The sequence below is a fragment of the Cetorhinus maximus genome, chromosome 25 (assembly GCF_964194155.1).
Source record: "Cetorhinus maximus chromosome 25, sCetMax3.hap1.1, whole genome shotgun sequence".
Lineage (NCBI taxonomy): Eukaryota > Metazoa > Chordata > Chondrichthyes > Lamniformes > Cetorhinidae > Cetorhinus > Cetorhinus maximus.
The window spans coordinates 5,653,097-5,680,697 of NC_135903.1; the positions used below are offsets into that span (position 1 = coordinate 5,653,097).

The 27,601-nt window shown below is 40.9% G+C and overlaps 2 protein-coding genes across 6 annotated transcripts in view; one reads left to right on the top strand and one right to left on the bottom strand.

Moving 5' to 3' along the window:
* LOC144667837 (alpha-2,8-sialyltransferase 8F-like) overlaps positions 1–27,601 on the bottom strand; it is a 1,155,130-nt gene that overhangs the window by 6,948 nt on the left and 1,120,581 nt on the right. The gene's annotated exons all lie outside the window — the stretch shown is intronic.
* wipf2b (WAS/WASL interacting protein family, member 2b) overlaps positions 22,587–27,601 on the top strand; it is a 33,904-nt gene continuing 28,889 nt past the window's right edge. Inside the window, exons 1-4 of one of the 2 annotated variants that reach the window (XM_078529334.1) lie at positions 22,587–22,776; positions 24,382–24,512; positions 24,840–24,972; positions 26,565–26,717. In XM_078529334.1, the coding sequence (XP_078385460.1) occupies positions 24,447–24,512; positions 24,840–24,972; positions 26,565–26,717 (352 nt within the window). In that variant the 5' untranslated portion in view covers positions 22,587–22,776; positions 24,382–24,446. Of the gene's footprint in view, positions 22,777–22,869; positions 24,283–24,381; positions 24,513–24,839; positions 24,973–26,564; positions 26,718–27,601 lie in introns of those variants that run through there. The other variant, XM_078529335.1, reaches the window with a different exon arrangement.

Consider the following 27,601-nt stretch of genomic DNA (forward strand, 5'->3'; position numbering starts at 1 on the left):
ACGCAACGTGTGCTAGCCCTCTGTGGTGGCTTTGGCATTGCAGTACTAATAAACCCACTTCACAATTACTTAAAGCCTAGGAACTCGTGCTGGTATGCATTCTGCATAAAAATTAGCAGACTTGGGCAAGTAGTACTAATGCATGCATTGTATGAATACCATGAGCACCATCACCTCCTTGTTCCAAGTGACACTCATGCTAAATGGGATGAAGATTGGAACATTTTATTCAGTTTTCTCTACTGAAGATACTGCCTTGTTCAGGAGTGTGATTATACCGGTCATTCCGCAGGTGCCTTATTCAAGTGATCATTCTTCACTGAATTCAGTGTGAATGTTGGAAAACTATTTGAACATGGGGCGCTTCTCGGCTGAACCTGATCTTGTTCTACCTCAACATTCATGCGTGTGATTTTGGCATGAGTTACTGGCTAGTCATCTGTGGCTGATTTCATTTTCACCTCCCTAGCTTGAAGGGCTGAGTGTAATTGCCACACCTTTCATTACACTTCAACAAAGATCAACTATTTCAGATTGGGAATTGTAACTGGAGTTTGCTAGTCTGTGCACTGCTTTTCCACCAACTGACACATCAGGGAAGCATTCGCTTTGTTTGATCAACATTTCTTCAGTTTATTTGACATGCCAAGGGAGGTAAGTAAAAACAGGCAGCAGCCGCGAGAGAGAAAATTTGGTGAAATCCTTCTCTAATCCCAGAGGCAGCTAAACTATATATTTAAGATCATAAACCCTGACCATTTGCATGGTGACAATCTTGTATTCCAAATAAGATCATGGGGCAGTATAGTATATGCTTGTAGCATGGAGCGATGGTGATGTTGCTGGATTAGTAATCCAGAGGCCCAGGCTAATATTCTAGGGACATGGGTTCAAACCCCACCATGGCAGCTGGTGGAATTTAAACTAAATTAATAATCTGGAATTGAAAAACTAGTCCCAGTGACCATGAAACCATTGTTGACTGTCGTAAAAACCTGTCTGGTTCACTAAAGCCCTTTAGGGAAACCTGTCGCCCTGGTCTGGCCTACATGTGACTACAGACCCATAGCAATGTGGTTGACTCTTAACTGCCCTTTGAAATAGTGTGGCAAGCCCATCGGTTCAAGGGTAATTCGGGATGGGCAGCAAATGCTAGCCTTGCCAGTGATGCCCACATCCCATGAAAGAATTTTAAAAAGCTAGGTTGATTCCAATGAAAGTGGGTGGGGGAGAAAGCCTAGCGTAAAGATAATGATGTCTGAGAAAGCATTGTACCTAGAGACAAAAACAGTGGTCATTCTTGCATTAATATTTAAGCCCATTTCTAAGTAATATCAGTCACAGTGGGTTATTTTAAGGACGATTGCACTTAGCTGTACCTGGCCAGATGCAATTTATTTGACATGCTTAACAAACAGAACAGCCGCAGTTGGTAAACACAGCAGCTTTAGCCAGCTATCAACTTAGCGAATGTGAACAGAGAAAACCGGTTGCTACTGGACTACAGAGAGCCATGTTGTGTATGCCATGGTTCCTTAATATCATTCGAAATAGTTATATTGGCTGTGTGATATTTTAGTGTCATGGCCACTGGTACCAAGGGCAAACATGTCACTTTTTAGGCTTTATCTTACTCAGCTGAATGCAGTAATGAGTTAGCAAAGTTTCAGGTTACAAGTACTCAAATTTAAGTGTAAGACTCCCAGTGCTGTAGTTTGCACAAGGAGATAGAGTGAACCTGTTCTGGGTACCCTGTGCACTCTCCTGGAGGCAGCTGCACATTATTTGAAGCTCCGTAGATAAATGTGTTATGGAACCGAGACACATTCATTCCCCAAGTTCAACTCCTGGTCTATTATTCTAGCCAATTTCATCAAGGTGGTAGGAGTACAATAGTAGGTTACAGCACTTCCAGGCGGAGACTAGGGGGGGGGGGCTAAAAATTGCTCCTATATGCTGTCAAGCAGTTGTTCCTGTAACTGCGCAAGTGTGGACTCTGGATGGAGATTGGACACGACTCATTGCTGAAAATATCACTCATGCTTATTGTACAGGCTCCTTACAAAAAGATGAGCTACTTTACTTTGGTATAGAGGACTGTTCATTGCATCTGGAGCCATACTCCAGTCTCAGAAACTTTAAAGCAAAACAGAACAATAAGCTGCCCAAGGTCAGTGATTGTGACTGGTATCCAATTTGACCTAAACAAGCTTTCACTGCGAAATGGGCTTAGATATTAATGCCAATGGGAAACCAACTCACATTTTCATGTTTCATTCAATGTTTTAGAATTGACCACCAATTATTCTGATCTTTATTTTTGATCCAATATTTCACCCCAACCAAAAATGTAAGCCGTATCATCTTCAAAAAGGTTGCATTTTGCTATAATTTTTACTTAAGGAGGAAGGAAGTATCTAAACATTTGCAATCTACAGAAAACATTCAGTGGCCTCGTGCTCTTGCTACCCTCCGTAAGCCTGAGGTCTTCCAAAATTCTGCTGCCCATATCCTAACTTGCACCAATTTCCATTCCCCCATCACCCCTGTTTTTGTTGACGTACACTGACTCCCAGTTAAACATGCCGATGTTTATTATTTGGCCCTGCGCATTAAGAGTGGCTGCCCAGAGCTTATCTGGTGTCCATACAAGTTTTAATGGTTTGGAAACGTGACTTGATGAGCATTACAGCAGTAATTTAAAATAGTAAGAAAGCACCACACAAATGGTCACTGACACCCTACATTTTAACACACAGTTTTACTGGATAGTTATGTAGAACAGGCTTCTGATTTGTAAGCTCTTTAACTGTTGCATTGCTAAACTGTCGATATGCATTCTTATTAAATAACATTGTAAAGGAACGTCTAATGGGATTGGTGTGGCACTGAGTCCCTGTGAACCCTCAATGCACAAAGTGAAGACAAGTACAGGTTCAACTCACTCAGTATCCAATCTGAGATGAGTCAAGTGGAGGCTTTGGGTGTCTCTGAAAGTGGACATTAAAGGCTGGAAAAGTGCCTGACGGACCCTTAAAGTTGACTACGGGGATCCTGTGCATCTTCCCTTGTGGCTGCAAAGAAGACAGGACAGGTGAATTGAATAGGAAAAAAATCTTCAGAAGAGGAAGGGGGGAAATTAAAAATATACCTTGGTGGGTCTGGCATGGGATTTTTTTGTCTCTAGTGTGTCTTAAATGTCAGTACTGAATCAAATCATTCTTGCTCGTGCTAGACACTGATATGCTATGTTCTCCTTGCCGACCTCCCACATTTTACCTTTCATAATCCTCAGGTCATCCAAAACTCTGCTGCCTGTGCCCTAAATTGTACCAAACCCTATTCACCCACCACTTTTGTGCTCGTTGACCTACTCTGCCTCCTGGTTAAACGTGCCAAGATTTATTTGGCCATGGACATTTAGAATGGCTACCCAAACATGGTATTAAGAGCTTGCCTGGTGTCCATAAAAACATACCATAGTATGTTTCTGTGCTTTCCTGGAAGGGAGGAATTCAGAATAACACTTTATTTTAAAAAAAAAGTGGGGTTAAAAGCAGAATCTTTTATGGGAGTGCTGTTCTGGTACAGCGGCTTATTCTGCCTAATTTGGTGTTAGCTGAGGACGTTTGATGTTTTCTGAATGATTATTTGTAAATTGGGTAATGACTACATGGTTATATTTAAGGTTTTTGTAAGTTTCAGGCTTGCACAACCCAGAAAACTGTAATCTTTCACATTTCCTATTGCACATGTAGACACAAATCAGTGTGTGTACCAATTGTCGTCATGACACATTTTCAGAATGGCAGATGTCAGCCTAACTCCACTGATTACTTTTAATTGTATTTATGATAAATTGGTAGCCATATTTTATATGTTAATCCAATAAATTAAAATTCTTGCTGACAAAATACTTTGGTGCGGTAGAGCATTTATAATAACATGGTTATAGATTCACTACCAACAGTGCAAGGAATTATATAATTCAGTTTGGTCAGCAGGTATGGGGTAATTGCATACTTTTGCTGGTCCCTGAGAAGTGCTGTTTCATTGCATATCATTACTTTTATTAGGGGAGTTTATGCCCATAAGGAATGTCTAAAATCACTTATAAAGACAGTTACAGCTAGCAAAAAGAAGTAATTACAACCCATTGTTATGAACTGGGTTCAAAACCATCAACTATAGGCAAAAGTGAAGTGCCTTCACCTTCTGAACCACCTGGGCCTCTTTTTACCTCTGTGGACATCTGGGCAGGGGACATCTGGGCAGGGCACATCATTTTGCTTGGAGGACCTAAACTCAAAATTACCTAAACTGTAGGAATTAAGGGACGTAATCACTATCAACATCCTAGGGTCACCATTGACCAGAAACTGAACTGGACTAACCATATAAATACTTTGGCTACAAGAGCAGGACAAAGGCTAGGAATCCTGCAGTGAGTAACTCACCTCCTGACTCCCCAAAGCCTGCCCACCATCTACAAAGCACAGGTCAGGAGTGTGAGGGAATACCGTCCAATTGCCCGAATGAGTACTGCTCCAACAACACTCAAAAAGCTTGACACCATCCAGGGCAAAGCAACCTGCTTGATTGGCACCCCTTCCACAAACATTCACTCCCTCCACCACCAACAAGCAGTGGCAGCAGTGTATACCATCTACAAGATACACTGCAGAAATTCGCCAAGCCTCCTTAGACAGCATCTTCCAAACCCACGACCGCTACCATCTAGAAGAACAAGGGCAGCAGACACATGAGAACAGCACCACCTGGAAGTTCCCCTCCAAGCCACTCATCATCCTGACTTGGAAATATATCGCTGTTCCATCACTGTCACTGGGTCAAAATCCTGGAACTCACTTCCTAACAGCACTGTGGGTGTACCTACACCACATGGACTGCAGCAGTTCGAGAAGGCAGCTCACCACCATCTTCTCAAGGGCAATTAGCGATGGGCAATATATGCTAGCCTAGCCAGCAACATGTGCTTTTTGTTTCCTGTTTGCTTCTACTGTTAGTACTGCAGACTGTTATATTTTTGGCCTTGTACAGTAATCATGGCTTGATTGGAATTTCACCTGCAGTATTTAATGTTATAAAATTTTAATTGGCATGATTTTGTACCAAATGGGTTGAATATTCTGCTTTCTAACACCTGGCATTTTGATACTAAGCTGCAACTACAAAGAACTATCAGACTGCCTTTATTGGAACGCTCGTGACTTAGTTCTGACTGATGTAGGATTGAGGGAATTTTCTTTCCAATTTCTAGTAATGCAAGCCTGTTACAAAATTTAGATGCAAAGATTGCTGGAGCAGAGTGATGTTCTGATGTTGGACATGGATATGTTGTACCAATGGTGTTGAAGGAGATTTATATTATGGCTGTCCATGGGATATGCTTTTCACAACACCTTCATTTACAAGCATAACTGAGTTTGCTGTTTAAATTTGTAACACTATATTCACATTGATTCTTACTTTTAAGTATCTCTGAATTTTGACTTCGTATTCCTCTTTTGCTGAAGACAGGAATACTGCTGACTGAGGGGTTTTGAGGCCAGCTATAGCACCAGAATTGCCACTTGACTGGAATCCATCAATTTGGGACTGACCAAGAATGAACTTTGAAACATTCTTGATCAAATATCACATCCTGTTGTGTTTGTACATCCTAAACCATCATTTTAATCTTCTGAAAGTCTCCCTTGCCTTTTCTGACCTGTTTTTAGTTTTTTTAAGTGTTACAAAAATTGTATAAATGGAAAACACATTGGGAGTCAAACATAGTATATACCTAAAGTACAGACTCAAGATCAGAAGAGTGATGCAAGTTGGACAAATGTATTTAACTTATCCCTGATATGTATAGTACACTTACCCTGCAGGCATTCACTGTTTATATCTGAAGTGGGAGTACTTTTTCTTACTTCCTTTTCTAGTGATTAATTCTTGGTCTGGGCCCATGGGCACTCAATGTATTACAGAGCAGAAATAGCAAAGGGTCCACACATTGATAAAGAGGAGTTAAATGATAGCCTGTCTATGTCACAAACTGTTATTTTGAAATATGTTCCCTGTGTGTGTGTGTGTGTGTGTGTCTCAGATAGAATCACAGTGGCTTTTCTTTACTCAGTTCTCTTCCCCTAACTCCAAGATGTTGATTCTTGCTGTGTGCAGTTGTACAGTGTCATACACACTCTGACAGGCTTCTGTTCATATACTGCATGTTTTGATGAGTTGTAGTAATGTGTAGAATGATTTCATAAGCGGCAATATCGCAGTTTTCCTGATATAGGGATGTAACTTTTTTCTTTTTTTTCTCTCTTGTTCTCATACATTATATAATATTCATGTGATTTCTTTTCCCCCCTCTAGAAATATTATGCCACAAGAGACTATTGTAGAGTAGTTTGGTATTGTTTCTTGGTCTCAAGGATCATTTTTATAAGGCTGGATTCTGAATTATGTGAAACTGATCTGTACAAATGGATCAACAATTTGAGATAATTAATGTGTGGATTGGTTGTAAGACTGCAAAGCTGTGGTAGTTCCATAAGCCAATTTTATAATACCTCCTTGAGCAATGGAGCAAGAAACTTGTATTGTTCCATTGTAGTTAGTTTATTTCAGACACAGAAATGTGCTAGAAATTCTGAACATTTTTTAAAATAAATTTTATGTAACAGCACATACATGATGACTCAATGAGAAAAGGCATTCTAAGTCCAAACTAAAAATCCTAGACTTGATTCCCAATCTTTACTGAGTAGTAACAGAAAATAGACACTTACATACAATTCAGTAATCGTGGTACTGTAAAAATAAATAAATCCATCATCACAACATACACTTCATTGTGCTTTTTAAGGTTCACCAAAGACACTTTCTAATAAGAAATTATAATTATTTGTCACTAAGCCACTCTGAGGTCTTGTTGCAAAACTTTGTGGCCATGTGCAATGACATCCACTTAACCTATTTTAAGTATGTGGGAGAAACTGCTACTCAGGCACTGTGGTTTCCTGGCATTTGCCTTCATGGTTATGTGCAGATTTGAAGTGCCATAATGTATAATTTTCTTTTACAATATAAGAGAAATGGCAGCCTGCGGTGGTTTGGTGTGTTTTTTTCCAATTGACTGCAGATTATTGGAGAGCAGCACTAGACCTGACCATATGCCCACTCACTCAATTCAAAAATACTTTTAGTATTATGTGCAATTGAGTGTGCTATCTCTTGGAGCTTCTAAACAATGTGTTTTGGGGTGGTGAGATATAGCTTCATGGCAGTAACTCCACATCTGTTAAATTATGAATTTCAGTCATGTTGTTAGGATGCATAGAACGGAGAGACAGTTATTCTCAGCACATTCTAGTGATTGACAATGGAACAACATTGGTGGGTTCCTCTGAGCTTGGATTGAGAGAGTGCATGGTGACCATATATTAAAAAAAAATGATTGTGAAATGCTGATGTACAGTACATATGATCCAAAACATTTCTAGCAAAAGCGAGGCTGTGTATATATAAAACATGGCAGGCACCCGAGGATAAAATTGCCGTACAGTTCTTTCCTCTACACTAGCTCCTTGCTCCTTGAATCAAATACTGAAAATTGGATGCAGGAGTCCAGAAGTAGTCATTTACTTTTAAGATCCTGATTCTGGCAACAGCATAATATCTTGCTCACTGATCTTGTATACAGGTTTTCACCGAAGATATATTAGTTCATTTGACCTGGTGATCAAGTTTAGACCAAGAAAAGCCCAGCTATTACCAGGCTTAGATCTTATCTATTGTGTCAGAAATGGTGGATGAATCAAGGCTGAGTGTTAAAACAATTGATTTTTGTATGCTGGGTCTGACAGTAAGGATCACCTGATTTTATTGTCTGACACCTGCTTTGACCTCTGACTCACGGATGCTCTGTTTTCACTTTATTTTGCCAAACTGTAAATTTTCATTTAGTATAGGATAAATAGTGGCCAGAGTAGTGGAATCTGAGCTGAAAACTAAACTGCAGTCAGAATATGCAGTTGTTATGAAAGAACTTGAAAATCTTGATTGAAAAACAATAAATAATACAAATCCACCTGATTGTAAAAATATTAGGTGCCGTGAAATAATTTGGATTTGTTGTGGAAGCACCCTAAGAATGAGATTGAAACTGACCAAGCTCGTTTTACATCGGATCCTTTCATCCAGCACCAGGAGCATTTCAGTGCCATCAGTGTGGGCTGGATTTGACTGCAGGTCCCAAAAGTGGAAGGCAATTCTATAAGCCACTGAACAATTATCTGAAATTCATTCATTCATAATAAGAAATTCCATGTGTCATGTTAGATTTATTTTGGATGCAAGAAGAATTTGTACCCTTAAAAACAGAAAACTTTGTGCTTGTGTAGGATTTTGTTTCGTACTACAGTGATATTTTACTTGGTAAACTGTGTTTTACCTGGGAATGAAATGGAGATTGCTGGTATTACTTGTGACATTAATTAGAAGCTCTGCTTACTTGAGCTTGTTTAAAGTAATGTGTGAACTCAAACAACTTGGAAAATGGTTGCTTTGACCAAATAGCTGAATTACTGGTTAAGGTTCAGGTGCCACACCTCAGCATTTGGAAGAATGCATTTATATTGAGTCATATAAATGTGAAACTATTGGGTAAACACGTGCATGGATTTCAGTTCCATACAGGCAGACTGAGTGCATTTATACTGGACGTTTAGCAACAGTGCTTTCACACTGTTCTAAACCGAGAGTATAGCACCAGAGTCAGGGCCAACCTGCAAGGGATAATCTTGCATCCGTTTATATTGGCACTACATGGATTGTAATCCAGTGCAGTGTCCAATCTCGCTTTGTGTCGAAGAGTTGTTGCAACAGCAAGGAGGGTGATTGATCTTGCAGAAAATGTACATGGTCCGCATGTGCGCTTTCACTATGTTCTATTGCATGAGGAAGACATCTTTAAAAATCTAGGTTAGAGAATAAAAGTCCTGTGGGTTGACATGTCAATAATAAGTAAAATGTTATTGTCACAATTCTTCATAGAGTCAGAATCAGTTTGATGGCTGAGAAAAAACAAAGCATAGGGAGGATTGCTACTGGATGTGTACGTGCAGTTTAAAATAAAGTATGCTAAAGTGAAATATTGAGGATGCTGAAATCTGAAATAAAAGCAGAAAATGCTGGAAATACTCAGCAGGACTTGCAACACCTGTGGAGAGAGAAACAGTTAATGTTCCTGGTCAATGACCTTTTAAGTCATTGCCTTGAAGCACTAACTATTTCTCTCTCCACAAATGCTGGACCTGCTGATTATTTCTAGCGTTTTCTTTTTTTATACATAGAGTATTGATTGTTTTGCAACATTGAAATTATCCATATTTTAGATAGAATTCTGTGTCGTGCCAAAGATGAGAGTCTTTTACTTTTCTAAACAAAGAAGCTGAGAAATTTATGGATTTGTAGCATCACATGATATTCTTTGCCATTCACAAAAGTGATGGATCCCTTTTTATTTATAAAATTTCAGAAAATCTTTATAATTTTTGTTCTCTTTGTTCTTTTGTTAATTGGTTACCCTGCTGCAAAACTGAAAAATTAACAAGATTTCCAGGGGAATTTTAATTTACTAACTTGGGGCTTGAACGCTGTTAATTTTTTTGATAGAGTCTCTCTTGTTCCCCTCCCAAATTTCTGTTCTCTACTGAAAGCAGTGACTCATGTAGGTGTACTGATCCGCTACTGAAAGTTGCCTTCTGGTATCTTGCATGTGGGTGGGTCAAGGCAGTGAATGCCAGCAGACCATTTCGCCATGGAAGCAGGAGAGGTGGATGACGTGCAATCGTAGCCCAACTTTATCTTAGCCTTACTCAGCATTCATACCCAAACTTTCAAACGAGCAACAGAGTAGCAGTCAAGAGTGGCAACCTTAGTGATCTTGTTTTCATTCTGCTAGCTGAAAGGACACAGGGGCCGAATGTAGTGCAACAGTTGATATTAGCTAACTTGGCACTCATTGCTTATTAAACCGGACCACATGTCTTTTTGCTTCGTTTTACACAGCAGAATCATTACCAAGTGAGCCATGAAGGGAGCAAAATTGTTTTTTTTTTTCAGAATTATAGGACTGTAGAGCAGAGGAGTAAGCTATTTGGCCCATTGAACATGTACTGACTTTTTCAAAGAGCAATCCAGTTAGCCTAACTCCCCCTTTCTTTCCCCATATCCCTGTAAGTTTTTCTCTTTCAAGAATGTATCTAATTCCCTTTGGAAGGCTACTATCGAATCAGTATCCACCACCCTATTATGCAATGCATTCCAAATCCTAACAACTTGTGTTTAAAAAAAAAGTTTTACCTCAAGTCACTTCTGGTTCTTTTGCCAGTCACTTCAAATCTGTGCTGTCTGGTATTGACCTTTAAGCCATTAGAAACTATTTCTCTTTTATTTAGTCTATCTAAATCCTTCATGATTTTAAACATCGCTATCAAATCACCTCTTAACCTTGTATGCTTTAAGGAAAACAACCCAGCTTCTTTCCAGTCTCGCCAAGTAGCTCCTGGAAGTAGTCCCGTTATCCCTGGAACCATTCTAGAGATCTCTTCTAAACCTTCTCTAAAGCCTTCATGTGCTTCCTAAAGTGTACAAGTCTTTACTTCACTGCAGGAATTCACCAAGGCCCCTTAGACAGCACCTTCCAAACCCACGACCACTACCACCTAGAAGGACAAGGGCAGCAGATAGATGGGAACACCACCATCTGGAAGTTCCCCTCCAAGTCACTCACCATCCTGACTTGGAAATATATCGCCGTTCCTTCACTGTCTCTGGGTCAAAATCCTGGAACTCCCTTCCTAACATCACTGTGGTTGTACCTAGACCACATGGACTGCAGTGGCTCAAGAAGGCAGCTCACCACCACCACCTCAAGGGCAACTAGGGATGGGCAATGCTGGCCCAGCCAGCGAAGCCAACATCCCTTGAATGAATTTTTAAAAAACTTCACTGTAATCAAGGGTTTAGAATTGTACATCTGAACATCACATAAAAATCCAGTGAATCATTTTCCATTCTAATGGACTAGTTTCCCATAAAGGTTTGTGATGGGGCATCTCGTCACCCTATTTATTAATGACTTAAATGATGAGGTAAAAAACATTAATCCAGAAATCCAGGGTAATGCTCTGGAGACCTGGGTTTGAATCCCATCACAGCAGATGGTGGAATTTGAATTGAATAAAAATCTGGAATTAAAAGCCTAATGATGACCATGAAACCAATGCCGATTGTCGCAAAACCCATCTGGTTCACTCAAGGCCTTTAGGGAAGGAAATCTGCCGTTCTCAGCTGGTCTGGCCTCCAAATCCGCAGTAATGTGGTTGACTCTTAAACACCCTCTGAAGTGACCTAGCAAGTCACTTGGTTGTATCAAACTGCTAAGAAGTCAATGAAATGGAGTGAAACCGGATGGACCATCTGGCATCAACCTAGACAATGGAAACAACAACAGCAAGCCGAGCCCTATCGACTCTGCAAAGTCCATCTTACAAACATCTGGGGGCTTGCGCTAAAATTGGGAGAGCTGTCTCACGGACTAATCAAGCAACAGCCTGACATAGTCATACCCACGGAATCATAACTTACAGATCATGGCCCAGACACCACCATCACTGTCCCCGGGTATGTCCTGTCCCACTGGCAGGACAGACCCAGCAGAGGTGGTGGCATTGTGGTATACAGTCGGGAGGGAGTTGTCCTGGGAGTCTTCAACATCAATTCTGGCCCCCATGAAGTCTCGTGGCACCAGGTCAAACATGGGCAAGGAAACCTCCTGCTGATTACCACATATCCCCCAAGTAATAGACAGAGCTAAGCCATTCCACAACTAACGGATCAGATCTAAGCCCTGCAGTCCTGGCACATCCAGTAGTGAAATGGCGGTGGACAATTAAACATCTCACTGGAGGAAGAGGCTCCTCAAATATCCCCATCCTAAATGATGGTTAAATGAAAGGGAAAAATTGTGGCAAATGGATTTCAACATGGGAAAATGCGAGGCCATCTACTTTTGGCATAAAGATAGAACAGGGTACTTTCTAAATGTGGAAAAAACCAGAAACAGTTCAGGTACATAGATCATTGAAATGTTATGGTACAGAAAGTAATCCAAAAGGCTAATGGAAAGCTGGCCTTAACATCTAGAGTACTAGAATAAAAGAGGGTAGAAGTCATGCTTCTTAGCTATGTAATGCCCTGTTTAGACCATTCCTGGAGTATGTAAGCTATTCTGGGCACCACTTCTTAGGATACCTTGGCCTTGGAGGAGTGCAGCATAGGCTTATCAGAATTCTAACTGGCTTTTAAAAGTTAAACTATGAAAGATTACACAAACTAGTGTTGTATTCCTTGGAATTCAGAAGGTTAAGGAATGGTTTGATTGATGTTTTCAAGATTTTAAGGGGAATAGAGAGGGTAGAGAGAAACTATTTCCTCTGGTTGGAGAGAATAAGACTATGGATTGTAGTCCACAAGTTAGAGCCAGACCTTTCAAGAATGGAATGAGGAAACTCAAAAGAGTGGTAGAAGTTTGTATCCCTGGCAATTGATGCTAGGTTCATTGTTAATTTTAAATGACTGATTTTTGTTATCCAAAGATATCAAGGAATATGGGGCAAAAGCAGGTATATGGAGTTAGTTTACAGATCAGCTATGATCTCATTGACTGGTGGAACAAGCTCGAGGGGCTAAATGGCTTTTTCCTGTTCCTATGCTGTCTGAGGAAATTAGTTCAAAGTAAAGCACACTGCAACTGCAGGGGAAAAAAAGCAGTGATCTTGAAGGTTTTCTGGAAAAAAAATCAGGTTTAAGATATTTTGAGGAAAAGCAGATCCCTGCTAGGGTGTTAATATTTTAGATGAATATTAAAACAAAAGCAGCAGACATCTGGAAAGCTGAAGCTGAATTTTGGACATATTAAGCCCTGGACATTTCTCGACTGTGGTCTTGGGACAGAACTGCCTCTCTTGATCACATCATTCTTTTCAAATTTGTGTGCAATGTTACTCTTGGCTCTTAAGGAGTCAAACTTATTCAGGATGGGCAAAGTTCCAGTTTTTTTAAGTGCTTGGATGGAGGTTCTGTGTGATTATATTGTGCATCAGTGCAGTGAATCAGTATGTCTGCACATGAGCTATTGATATCCAGACACACAGAATTAGCCAGGCTGCCATGTGTTTGCTGTGATGGCAGCACAATTAATTGCTAGTGATTTATAAGAGCTAACTATAATGTCATAGAGAAATTGGCCATTTATCAGCCTTTGGCTTCTAATGGAACAGAAGTATAGCCCGAGGATAGTGTGGTCAACCATGTTAAAGGCTGCAGATCAAACGAGCAGGGCTAGGTCACTGCGGCCAAAGTCACATGGCATGACATTTGTCACATAGGATCTCATTTAATTGACCATTCTATATGTGTGACTGGTGACGTGCTCGACCATCCATTGCATTGATGAGGTTTTTCCTTTTCATTCCTAACATTTTGATATGCGCCAGTTCCAATACAGGTCACTTCATCATGATTGGGGGCACTCTAGCCTGTTGTGTTGAAGCCAATTGTAATGGCCTAACCAGATCATCTAATTCTCAAAGCCATGGAAATGAGCATGGGACCTTCTAGTTTGGCCAGTGTAATGTTATACTGATTTTTACCACTTCACTAGGAGAGTTGTGAAGAATAATATAAGATTGACAGCATAACAGGTCATGAGTAATTAAAATTTCTTGCGATTATCCCAGAACTATAGCTATTAATCCAGTCCCTGAAGAGGCTTTGCTGATACTTTGTTGAGGAGTTTTTCATTTTGTTACATTCATATTGTATCCCTTTCATTCATTTGTCACTTATAATGCAAAATTTTCAGTTTAAATTTCAGTCCCATCTCTAAATAAAACTGCCTTCTGTACCAATTTGGAGATGAAAACTGCATTGTCATATCTCAACTTTTTTGCCCCCCTTTTCTGCCCCAATTGATCACTTGTTTTACATCAGGTTGTGTATACTTTTGCAGCATCAGATTTCAGACCCTTCTAAATAAATACTAGAGGATTTTAGCAGATAAATTCTTACCATTTTGAATGTTTCAGAAGTTACAGCTCCTCTATTTAGTGCTGTTATCTTTGCACTTGTATTGTACTCTGTGCAGGATCCACAAACGAAGGAAACAGATTTTGAGAGGTCAAAGTCACTGAATGCCCATTAGCAAAATCTGTATTTGTACAGATACCCGGATTTGCATTCCAGACAAACTATATCAGCAGCTTCTAAACATCGGAGTGCAATTAAACTTTGCTGACAGACCTTAATGGCCTTGATTTGTGGTTTGGAATGAAGCAGTTGGTTCTGATTATTTCATTGAACCTCGTGTCACATTGTAAATGGACAAATAGACACAGTGTTGTCATATAAGTGTTTGAAATGCTTCTGCAGTATACACATACAATGGGTGTTCATAAGATGATAGAATGGTACTGGAGAAGTGAGATGGTCTGCCCCTTGGGTCCAGCAAACTGCTGTACTCAGGACTGTCTTTCATTCCAGTTATTTCCTGTGCTGTCTGCAGACAAACTAGCTTGCTTGCAGCCAAACTCCATTGAGGATTCCAGCATTCCAGTCCCAGCTTCAAACTTGTTTTTTGAGGTTAGCAAATGCTGCATCTACCTTGGCCCTAAATTTATATGTTATTAATTTATTTCCTCCACACTCTTGCCCTCCCCACCATAAAAGAATAGTTTGACAGTTAAAAGCTTTGTGCCATTTCTGTAAGATGTCTAATGTTGGCATGTTCCAGCCTTGACGAGGTTGAAACATAGCCCAGGGCACTAAATGTGATGAGAGTACGAGGCCAAGCAGAATTCCATAACTCTACATCTGACAAGAGGCTGCACTTTTAGTTCTGTAGAATGAGGAAATCAGTAAGGTGTGTAAACATAAGCTCCAACCAGCTTCAGCTTGGAGGGTGTGATGTTTGCTGCAGACAAGATTTAACTTGTTGACGGGGGAGGGGTGTACAGGAAAACACTTGTTGCAGAACAGCACTAAAAACTGCTGAAAGAGCAACTTATTTTTCATAGTAGATGTCTTGCTGAAAAGAAATGCAAATTTAAAGAGACGGCATGGAAACGAGCATATTTACAAGCCTATTCATTGAATTACCTGAGATGCTGCACACTTAGAATAATATTTTACTGCAAAGGCCCATTCAGTCCATTGACACCCAGCTCTCTTTCCATTCCTCCAACCTTTCTCCATACCCTTTAATTTTTTTCCTTTTCAAATATTTATCCATATACCTACTAAAATATATCATAGATTGTGCTTCCACCACCACTTTCTTGTAGAGCATTCCACATCTTAACAAGCCTTAACTGTAAATATATCTTCTTACATTCTTTTGATGAATGCATTAAGTTTTTTGCCCTCTAGTTACAAACTCATTAAGTAGCAGAAATGATTTTTCCAATTTACTATATCGAATTGTCATAAATTTGATCAGTTCAACAAAACTCCTCTTAAATGAATTGTTTTGACAATTAGTTCCTTCCCTTTGCTCAGTGTCCTGCAAGCATTGTAAAACTTGCACTGCCTGAGACAGATGCAGCACCAAATGCACAACAGCATTCTTTCAAAAACCAAAATAGTTAAGTATGTCGCTTGATTGCAGCATTCTATTGTATTATGGTAGCAATTGCTTGACCGGATGGGGAAAGCCTGCCAAAGGCTAGAAAATATTGAGGTGAGAATTGTTTGAAAGTAAAAAAGCAGTGAGTGTGGCACAATAGCTTTCGTGACAAAGGCAATAAGAAGATGAGGTTCTGTTCAGGTATTACGGTATAGGTTATGTAACGGTCTGGACTTGTAGAGGATTTACTGAGTCACTTGTTGATTTGCAACAGGATCAGAATCCTGATTATTTGTACCTCCCTAACCAGTGGGCTTTTGTTTAACACCCCAATTTGAATGACCATTTATCTTGGTGGGGTTTATTTTGATCATGGCTGATCTGTAAATTGCCCAAGGCTTGTGATCTTAGTGAATTACGTACTTAATTTTTTTTAAGAACGTATCTCCGGTGTCTTCACATCATATTCTAGTTTAGTTCAGCAGAAAATTTTATTTGTATTTAGATTATTATTAATTTAATCTCTATTTTAGCTGTAACATTGCAAAGAATTAATTGCAGCAACCTAACTAAGTTGCTTAAGTGCAGTTGAGATAAGGTCAGCCTTGACGTTCTGGCCTTGTTTGTTATGTGGGGAAATCAGTAATTATTACAGTTGACGGATCCCACTATATTAGTTTTAAATATCCATTTAGCAGATGGATTTTAAAATCTATGTCTTTTGTGATGTTGCTTGTCTTATATCTCCTTATTCATGCCATCTTATAAGTAATTCAAATTACTTATAAGTAATGGATGTTGGCATTGCTGGCAAGGTTAGAATTTGTGCATATTCTCATTGCTCAGAGAAGGTGATGGAGCAATTTGAGTGCTGAAACTATTCCCACAATGCTGGAGCGTTGACCCTGGGAAGAGAAAGAAACGGTGGACTAGGTCCAAGTCGTGATGGTTTGTGCCTGAGGAGGGCATGGTGAGGTGAACCTTGTCCTATTAGGTGGCGGACATCCTGGGTTTTAATCCAAAGAAGCCTTGACATTGCTGCAGTGCGCTCTGTAGGTTGTGCACACTTTAGCCATGGTATGCCAATGGTGGAGGGATGGATTTTTAGATTGATGGATCAATTGCCAGTTGAACAGATTTCTCTGTCCTGAATTTTGTCAGTTAACTATGCTCATTTTATCTCCTTTTTGTTCATGTTTTTATCTGTTTTCCTTTTGCTATCTCCTTGTTTACCTGCCTTTCATTTAAAGAATAATTTAAATGTACTACATTATGTTGTTGACACAGTTCAGTGAGCCTCAAAACTTTCCTTTTATTTAAATTGTCAGTTTAAATTTCACTTTGTAAGAAATATAATTTGAGGTTGTGGTTTGTATAGTTTGCGTTAGGTACTTAATTCGAGTGTACAAAATCCTGTATGAACCAGGGATGGTTTGCACAAAATGAACATGTTTGTGGTAACAGATCTGTGCCCAGGAATTAGCTGGAAGAATTTTTTTTAACATGAGAGAGTGAGTATGCAGAAAAGTCAGTATGATTATTCTAGTTTTTCCCCAGGATTAAATGTTAGTAATTTGAGAATTATTTATATTTGAGCATGAGTTTTAGGTTGCATGTTATCATGCGCTTTTCATTTCCTGTATTGCTTCTACTGTTAGTATTGCAGACTCTTATATTTTTGGTCGTCTACAGTAATCACAGTCTGATTGGAATTTCACCTGTAGTATTTAATGTTATAATTTTTTAATTGGCATGAGTTTGTACCAAATGAGTTAAATATTCTGCTTTCTAACATCTCTGGAGTGTTGATACTACTTAGCTCCAACTACTAAGAAATATCAGACTCTTTCTGTGAACACTCGTGACTATTTGACCAGTGTGATACCAAACCTAATTCTATCCTTGCTGACCATCCTGGCAGGTTTCAGTTTAGTAGAAAAAAGGAATAAGAACCCTAGCCATTATCTAGGTTTCCTAAACTGGACATTGAACCTAATTGTAATATCCTCCTGCTGCCCTAGGTTAAGATCACCTAATTCTTGCCTGTGAGGTTTAACAACTTACTGGATGAGCTGGCTGAGGTATTGGGGAGCATAAATCCAGTTGAGTTTTCTTTTATATAGTATTTTGTACTAATGCATGGACTCCAGACATGGCAAATGAGATGGTGTATATGACATTGAAGGCAGTGACCATGTGTGCGATGGTTTAAGTCTCTTCTCCACAGGCAAGATACCACTAGCAATAAACATAGCTGGTCATCAATTCAATCAGGTTTCCATTACTGACAACTATTGATCTTGTCCCAATATCATCCCCAGCCAAAGTCAGAAAGTAGCAAATATGACTTTTGTCCACCAATGCATGCAAGTATTTGAACAATTTATAAAGGCCTGTGATTGAGAGTTTGCAGCAAGTGCTTAAATCTGTTAAGCTTCTCATTCTGGATGTGGAATATGTACCATGGCGCAAACTTTTTTTTAAGTATTGTAGCAATTAAAACTTCCTGAATTGTCTGAAGCATTCTAAAAGTAGTAATTTAACTATCGGAAATACTGCCAGTAATGGAATCATTTTGACTATGTAGAATTTGTTGTTCAATTGTTAAATTTGTTAACGTTTTTAAGTATCTAGCTGTTCAGTGGGAGTGAACATTCTTTCATTGCCTAGACAAGTAGTAATTGACAAGTTTAAAAACAATAATGCACACCAGTGAATTATTGTTTAATGATTTGTTATGCTTGTCCTACTGAAAAGTTTTCAAACAGCATGTTAACCCTGCATGACTAAAACAATTGAAAAGCCCAAGAATAATCGCATCAGTAATGACTGAACTTGGCTGCAGGACTATGCTAGTGCAAAAAAAATGCCTTTTGCAGGTCTCCTAAAGGACATGCCCAGATGGCTAAAGTAGGTCACTGTAGTTTCATCATTGTTGACCCTGATGCTGCTTTTGGGTGAGCTTGAAATTCCATTGAAACAGCAGCTGTCAACAGATTGGCCAGATTCCAGACAAACCGATGAAAAGACTGTTCCAATGCATCTTGTTTAAATTCCTGCTGTACAAATATCTGTGGAGATGATGATTTTATGGGTGTTTCACAGTTGTGAAAGAACACTGGGTACCATCTTCCGCTTTATCTGGAGGTCGAAAATGGATCGTGTCTGCAGGGACGCGATGTACAAGCCTCTAGATAAAGGGGGAAAAAACGTGCCCAACATCGCCCTCATACTGATGGCCACCTTTGTGTGCGGCTGCATCAAGCGGTGCGTAGACCCTCAGTACGCAAACACCAAGTGTCACTACGTGCTGAGGTTCTACCTGTCCCCGGTGTTGCGAAGGATGGGTCTGGCCACGCTGCCGCGGAACGCTCCAAGTAGTTGGACCGTGCCGTACCACCTGTCCCTGGTGGAAAAATTTATGCAGAAAAACACCTTTGACCACAAGTCCATCAGGCAGTGGTCAGCACGTAACGTCCTAGAGGCCCTGAGGGATAAGGAGAGGGTGGACCCTGTGGGATGGTTCCCCGAGCAGACTGTCAAAGTCATTTGGCAGAATGCCTCATCGCCAGAACTTTCCAACAAGCACCAAGACGTAGCTTGGCTGGTGGTGAGAAAGGCCCTCCCCGTCAGATCCTTCCTACACGCCAGGAGTCTCACCCCCTCTGCACGATGCCCTCGAGGTGGCTGTGGTGGGGAAGAGACCGTTGTTCACCTCCTTGTGGATTGTGCCTTTGCAAAGAAAGTCTGGAGAGAGATGCAGTGGTTGCTGTCGAGGTTCATCCCGAGCAGTTCTGTGACACAGGACTCTGTGCTCTACGGGCTGTTCCCAGGGACACACACCGAGACAAACATCGACTGCAGCTGGAGGATCATCAACTCGGTGAAAGACGCGCTTTGGTCTGCCCGAAACTTGTTGGTCTTCCAGCACAAAGATTTGTCCCCGACCGATTGTTGCGGACTGGCACAATCCAAAGTCCAGGACTACGTGCTGAGGGACGCACTAAAGCTTGGGGCAGCTGCCGCAAAGGCGCAATGGGGAAGGGTCGCTGTCTAAGACCTTTCTACCACAGCGCACCGAGAGACTGGGAACTGTTTAGAGCCCCTCGGGCTGTACAGATCAAAATGAAAGGCTGTAAATGACTGTAATATTGTTTGTACTGATGCACCTGGTGATACATTTTGTAGGGGTTTGGCCTGGATTGTACCCTTGTAATGTTGTTTTTGAAATGGTTTTGAATGTGATTGAAGATTTTTATGAATAAAGTATATTTTTACAAAAAAAAAAAAAAAAAAAAAAAAAAAAGAACACTGGTTAAGGTCATTGTCACCCAAAAGTAACTAATCCCACACAGTGGGTTCATTTAACTAGCAGCTTGTGAGAGGATAAAGACTGGCTGAAATCATGAGGACGTGGCTGCCAGGATGTGAGAAGGCAAAATTAAAAACTGATGCTGTTTTCTGGCTAGCCCCTATTCAGCTTAAAGGTTAGCTATTTTCTCACCTACTGTTGCTTAAGCTATTAAAATATCAGGGAGTGGATCCAGTAATTGGGGAAATGGCCTTCATGCGAATAATTCAAAAAGCACCAGACATAGAATAAATGAGTCGGGTCGTAGGTTCAAGTCCCATTCCAGACATTTAGCACATTATCTTGGCTGACAGTTGCGTGCAGTGCTAGTGAGTGTTGTACTGTTAGATGTGCTGTTATTTCTGCAATGACTGGTTGGAGATTCTTCCTCTGATTTGTAAGCATGCTGATATTTTGACTTATTACTATATTAAGATGGGAGAAATTTAGGAAGAGTTTCTTCATTGCTGCCTGAAACAGGTTTGCTCCTGTCTGGTTTAATGTATGTATAATGCTCATATCCTGTCTCACATGTAGTTATAATTTCAAATGTAGTTGTTTCTGCCTCTGTTCATATGGTTTGGTCATGAACAGTTCCTTCATTAGGTTAAAATTTTCTTGAAGGTGGATGACTGGCCTGCAACTGGTACCGAGGCTACCTACTAATCCAAGTGAAATTTAATTTGATTGACAGGCTTAACACTACAAGAAGTATCTCACTCTTAATTTATTGTGAGCAGTTTCTGTCAATCTTCTTTCCACAGCTTCGATATCAAGGTCTTGATTGATTTTCTAGTTAGCCAGGCCTAGTGCAACACTATGAAAATCCAATTTGAAATAATAAATTTTGTTTCACAGACATTGGTACAAACTAAAACAGTTGCTTCTGAAGCCTGAGAGCTTTGAGGTGACAAGACTTCTGTAAATTCAGTGTGCCTTTAGGATTTATATCTCTTTTGTTTGACTTTTACTTTCAATTAATTTTACTTAATGGCTCATAAAGTGTCCGCCTAGATTATGTGTTCACCTTCGCTCGCTGGGAGCACTTTCATCTCTTGAGTCGGACGCATTTTCTGTTCATGAGATGTGGGCGTGGCTGGCAAAGCCGGCATTTATTGCCTATCCCTAATTGCTCTTGAGAAGGTGGTGGTGAGCTGCCTTCTTGAACCACTGCAATCTATGTGGTGTAGGTGCACCCACAATGCTATTCGGGAGGAAGATCTAGTATTTTGACTGAGCGACAGTAAAGAAACAGCTATTTTTTTCCAAGTAAGGATGGTGTGTGACTTGGACGGGAATTAGAAGATGTTGGCATTTCCATGAGCCTGTTTCTAGATGGGTTTGGGAGGAACTGTCAAAGAAGTCTTGGCAAGTTACTGCAGCGCATCTTGTAGATAGTGCAGATTGTAGCCATGGTGTGCTGGTGTTGGAGGGATTGTGTGTTCAAGCTTCATTATGGGATTTGAGCAGCATTTGCAGTGTTAATAGAGTGCTACATTGTTGCAAGTGCTGTCTTTTAGACATAAAAGCTTCCATGACCATATTTTGAAGAAGAACAGAGAATTCTGCTGGTGTCCTGGCCAACATTCCTCCATCAACCGACAGGGGAATTAGTTGATTATTTTTCTCATTTCCTGTTTGGGCCTCTTATGTTGAAGTTAGCTGCTGTATTTGTGTACAAAACAGTAGTGTCACATTTGGAAAAATAATTCATTGGCTGTGAACCACCATCTGAAATACTGAAGAAATTGCATAAATTCAAATTCTTTCTTTCATGAAGTTGTTTCATGGATGTAGTTGGAGATGATCTCACATGGCGTTACCTATTAGAGTAATTCGGAGTCACTGCTTCAATTATCAGTGGTAAACCAGCTTATTGTTTACCTAGGACTTGCTACTTTGCATGTTACTCCATAGGTAAATTTGCTTGGGTTCATAGTAAATGTGGGAATGTCTGTGGCATAAGTTCTTTGCGCTGAGCATGCAAAAACATATCTGGAGATACCTAAATTGTTACCAATATGTTGTCTTATCTGCATTATTTGATATGTGGTCTGGGAGATTATAATGCTAGGGGTTTATGATTTACACAGGGTTAAACCTAACAAAGCAGGAAGTGGATGGTCATTTGGATATAAATGGATTTTGGGTCAATGGAGAAAAAAAATTATACAAGTGGGTGACACAAAATGGATAATTTGGATCCCCGTAGTTACAATATGCCTCAAACTTCCGATTGCCATATTCATGGGCACCCTTGCCCTTTTCTTGTTTTACTCCAGTCATTATATTCCAATTAACTGGGGCTTGCCCTAAGACTTGTGCTATTTCTGCTCGAAAGGCTCGGAAATCGGCTTGCTGCTGTGCCTGATCTGCCTGGTTGTCCGGGCACCAGGGGCACATACTCCATCTTAATTGGGGCCACGGGATATGGGGGTGCTGATTCCCAACCTGCTTCCTGTTCCTCATATCCTGCTGTCTGTTCCACCAGCCCGTTCCAATCTACATTATCTGTGTATTGTGGAGCTGCTGGTAGCTGTGTTAAAGCTGGCAAAACTGACATGAGATTTTTTGGCTGTACTAGCTCTTCATTTTGGGATTTGTTGGCCAACATTCTGTTTACTTTCTTACTTAACTCTACGTGTTGCCTTAACATTAGGATCCATGCTTTATCATCTTTGTCTTTTTTTTAGATTATCCCACCATTTTCTCTGATCAGTGGGTGAGTCAAATGAGTTCCAATTGTTCTTTATCATTTTGCCTATCAATTTCTTATTTTGTCAGCTAAATGCTGTGTCAGGGATCCCTCTGGTCCCTACTCGAGTTTGTCACTACTGGCCATATCTGGGTAAGACAGTCGGGGTATAGTTGTCGTCAGCGGTATGGTTCTTACCTGTGTCCTTTCTGACCGAACTCGTTACTTGCGACTAATACCGGAGGTAATAATAACAATCTATAATACAGGCGTTTCTACCCCTCCCTTACCACCCCTTGAACTATTGCCTGGAGCCTAGGTTTTGGATACGCAGGACGCCTGATACTTCCTGGGTCAGGACGGAGTCGGATTTAGTATGAATAAAAATGTACTCACACTGTGACTCGTCCCGGTTCTCCGTCGGTGTCCTGCGTCCTTTGTACATCTTCACTACACAAGCCATCCTGAGCCCTTTGTGAGGGAATGCCCCAGTTAGTTCCAAATTGGGTGAGTTTTGTATGAGGAACCCACTTAATATATGGACAATAGACATTTCATCCAACAATCCTTGTCCCACAACAAAAGACGTGATGAATGATATTTATATAATGGGCTATTCTGAGAAAGAAATGTTGAAGTTTTTATGGATAAGTTTGTGTCGCCCCAGGCCCAGTTAATTTTTCAATGGTGATGGTGTAAGAGCTAGAACCTTGAGGGACTATGGCTGCTTACAGGTGAAAGAGGATCCTCTAGGAAGAGGACTTGTGTTTCCTTCAAGCAAACAGGAAGAGGGCAACAGGAAACCACCTCTTGTGTTCTTTTCCCTGGTCATGTTGCTCATTGAAATTGAAAATGGGAGGCTGCTGTGAGCAACTGAAAAAAGCACAAGACTGCGAGGTGTGGGGAAATGAGAAGAGGATCTGCATTGGGCAGATCACTGCTACTTGGAAAAGTATTGAAACCTTTGCCAATTCGTAGCTGCATTCCTTAAATTATTCAGACTCTCCCAGGAATATTCTGTGCAGCCCTGCATCATAAGAAAACATGTTATAATCCTCGAGGGTGCAACATCAGGATGATTCCATAATGCTGGAATCTTAAATTGGGAAAAGATTGAGGAAGCTGGATTTGCCCTAATTGGAACAAACAGTTGTTTGTATTCAGAAAGGGATCAAAAAATAATTTGGAAATGAAGAACAAATACACTGTGTGAAATGGTTCTGCCTATACTAACCCCTGCTGCAGGGTTTGGATACTGCAATTCTGTCCATTTTTCTGAGTGAATCGCAAATCAATAGCCTTGGCTGAGTTCCTATTCCTGATTTCTATCCAATGACCCTGCTAGAAAGTGCGTTTTGTGAATGTTGAGTAAAGATAAGAAAGTGTGTACTGATCACATCTCCACAGTTAAATTTCTGCAGATATATGCTGCCTTGATTAATGCTTGAAGAATGGCTGCAAATGAAATACTGGAGGACTGCTGGTCATCTCTGGATCAACAGCCCATTATAAATTGGTGCTTTCTGGAAAGAGGTGGAGAGATTTTGAAGGGATGGGAATTTTGAAATACCAATTGATGACAACGTAGAATAAACCTGTACCCTGATTGCACTGTATTTGCATATTTTTCAGATATATGAATGACCCAGAACACTGTGAAATACAACAGAGACTGAATCAGCAGGCAGTGGGAAAATATGCCAATACCTCCGCCACCCCCTCCCCCACCTGCTGCACCCCCTCCACCCCCAACTTTAAGTCAGGTAAGAAGAAAGGCATGCGAGCAGGGTCTGTGACAGTTTGAGCAGTTATCATTTTGGTTAAAAATTAGCACACAAGACTTTGGTCCTTTAGATATGGTCTATATTATTGCATCAGCTGGACAAAGATGGAATGTGTGTGTTGCATATCAATACAGGACTGCATAAGCAAAAGTGTGCCAAGAAACCCTTGCTGCACAGTAACATTTTGATCAGAGAACATTGTAAAAAGTCATATACAGATAGTCAGTCTTCAATTGTAATTTGCCAAAAGCTTTGCAGCAGAATTTAAAAAAAAACTTTTTGGTTAATTTTAATCTTTTTAAACAGGCAAATACAGCCACACCTAAATTGACCAGAGACGAGCATCGTAATCGAGGGGCACTCTTAAATGATATCACAAAGGGAGCCAAACTTCGAAAAGTGACCAATGCAAGTGATAGAAGTGCCCCAATTCTTGAAAGTAAGTAGCAAAAGTAAAGAGCAGCGATGTTGCTAGGATTTCAGTGAACTATAATGGTGAGTTTGTGACTTGATTGCCCAATATTTACTTAAACTGTGAAAGTCATAGAGCCATAGAGGTCTGCAGCACAGAAAAAGGCCCTTCAGCCCATCAAGTCTGCACTGGTCGAACAAGCACCAAACTATTCTAATCCCATTTTCCAGCACTAGGCCCATAGCCTTGTATGCCATGCCATCGCAAGTGCACATCCAAATACTTCTTAAATGTTATGAGGGTTTCTGCCTCTACCACACTTTCAGGCAGTGAGTTCCAGATTCCCACCATCCTCTGGGTGAAAAAATTCTTCTACACATCCCCTCTAAACCTCCTGCCCCTTACCTTAAATCTATGCCCCCTGGTTATTGATCCCTCCACCAAGGGGAAAAATTCCTTCCCGTCTACCCTATTTATGCCCCTCATAATTTTATACACCTCAATCTGCTACAAGGAAAATAACCCCAGTCTATCCAATCTCTCCTCATAACTAAAACTTTCCAGCCCAGGCAACATCCTGGTAAATCTCCTTTGCACTCTCTCTAGTGCAATCACATCCTTCCTATAATGCGGATTCCAGAACTGCATGTAGTACTCTAGCTGTGGCCTAACCAGCGTTTTATACAGTTTCAGCATAACCTCCCTGCTCTTATATTCTCTGCATTGGCTAATAAAGGCAAGTATCCCATTTGCCTTCTTAACCACCTTATCTACCTTCCCGCTACCTTAAGGGACCGGTGGACATGCACACCGAGGTCCTTCTGATCCTTGGTACTTCCCAGGGTCCTACCATTCATCGTGTATTCCCGTGTCTTGTTTGTCCTGCCCCAGTGCATTATCTCACACTTATCCGGCTTAAATTCCATTTGCCACTGATTAGTCCATCTGATCAGCCTGTCTATATCCTCCTGTAATTTAAAGCTATCCTCCTCACTTTTTACTACCCCACCAATTTTTGCGTCATCCACAAACTTAATTGTTTATATATACCACAAATAGCAAGGGACCCAACAGGGATCCCTGTGGAACCCCACTGGACACAGGCATCCAGTCACAAAAACACTCCTCGACCATCACCCTCTGGGTTCCTGCCACTCAGCCAATTCTGGATCCAAATTGCCTTGGATTCCGTGGGCTCTTACCTTCGTTATCAGTCTCCCATGTCCCAATGGTACAATTACAGATATTGTCTTTTCAAACTTGGGACCTGTTCAGAAGGAGCACTTTTGAGTTGTCTAAAATTATGGTGAAGTGCTGGTGCTTTCCTCTTAGTTTTGAAGGCAGTTTGAGATGGTGAATTAAAAGCAGCATACAAGAAGTGTAATGCACAACAGTAAAGTTTATTGGCTCAGTTCAGTTTTTTTCTCTAATGCATATTGGTTGAATAAGCTTGCTGGCAGTGGGTTGGCAACGTGCGTTACTTTAAGTTGCTTGCTGATTTATGCCTGGACTGCATTTTCGCCACTTGTGCTGCATCAAGTGCCTTGGGGTCACTGAAGTTTATCAGAAGGCTAATTACCATTATGTAAATTTAATAATAGACTTTTCTTTATTTACAGATGCTAAAGGAGGAGGAGGAGGAGGAGGTGGCGGTGGTGGAGGTGGAGGATTTGGCGCAGGACCTGTTTCTGGAGGGCCAGTCCCATCAATGGGTGGTTTGTTTCAGGGTGGAGTTCCTAAGCTTCGCCCGGTAGGACACAGAGACAATTCAGGTACTTTGAATAAGCCCCCTCCCCCTTCTTTGTTTAATGAGGTTTAACTGGGTAATTGTTGGAATGTGGACCGTAGTACCCTTTGAGATTATTTTATTTCATTTAGTGAGTGCACAGCCACAGAGCCAAACAATAGCCTTGTCAGTGGCTAGATGGAGTTTTTTAAGCCCGGCTTCAAGTTAAATCAGCAGATAATCCTCGGCATTGAGAGTCATTATTTAGCCTGCACCACACCTGCAGCCTGGATGGTCTTGACGACCCCACTGATGTTGGGTGGCTGCACAGAGGCCATGGCTAGCCTGGAAGTTTAAAAGGGCCCGATGTCACCGCGGGAGAGCAAAGCTGAATGGACGAGCAGTGGAGTCTACAATGAGAGAGTGGTCTCTGGTGGATGTTTTTTCCTGCCTAGCCTCCCTGCCACAGGTCCTCAGAATTACTCCTTAGCGTGGTGGGTTTAACCATATGGTGTGGCATAGAGAAGGCATACTGTTGGTGGGTTAAGTAGGTCCTTGAATAAGGGAAGGCTTGGGTTGGAGTAGACCTTGTCCAGTAGCTCACCTGTGCAGTTACCCTCCTGGTGTGGCGGGGGGAAATGGGACTGGGAGTCGGGGAGGTTGAAGAGTGCCTATGATGACGTGCATTGTGGAGTTCAGTTGCACATCGATAAGTTTAGTGTGGGCAAATTGGTACCATGCTGGTGCGCAGTATTCTGCAGTTGAGCACATGATGACAAGAGCAGGGTCCTTAGGGACGTGATCCCCATGAGGTCATGGCCAATTTACTGAGGAGGTTATTGCGGGCTTTTAATTTTTTTTTCTATTCGTTCAGGGGATGTGGCGATATTGGCTAGGCCAGCATTTATTACCCATCCCTAATTGCCTTCT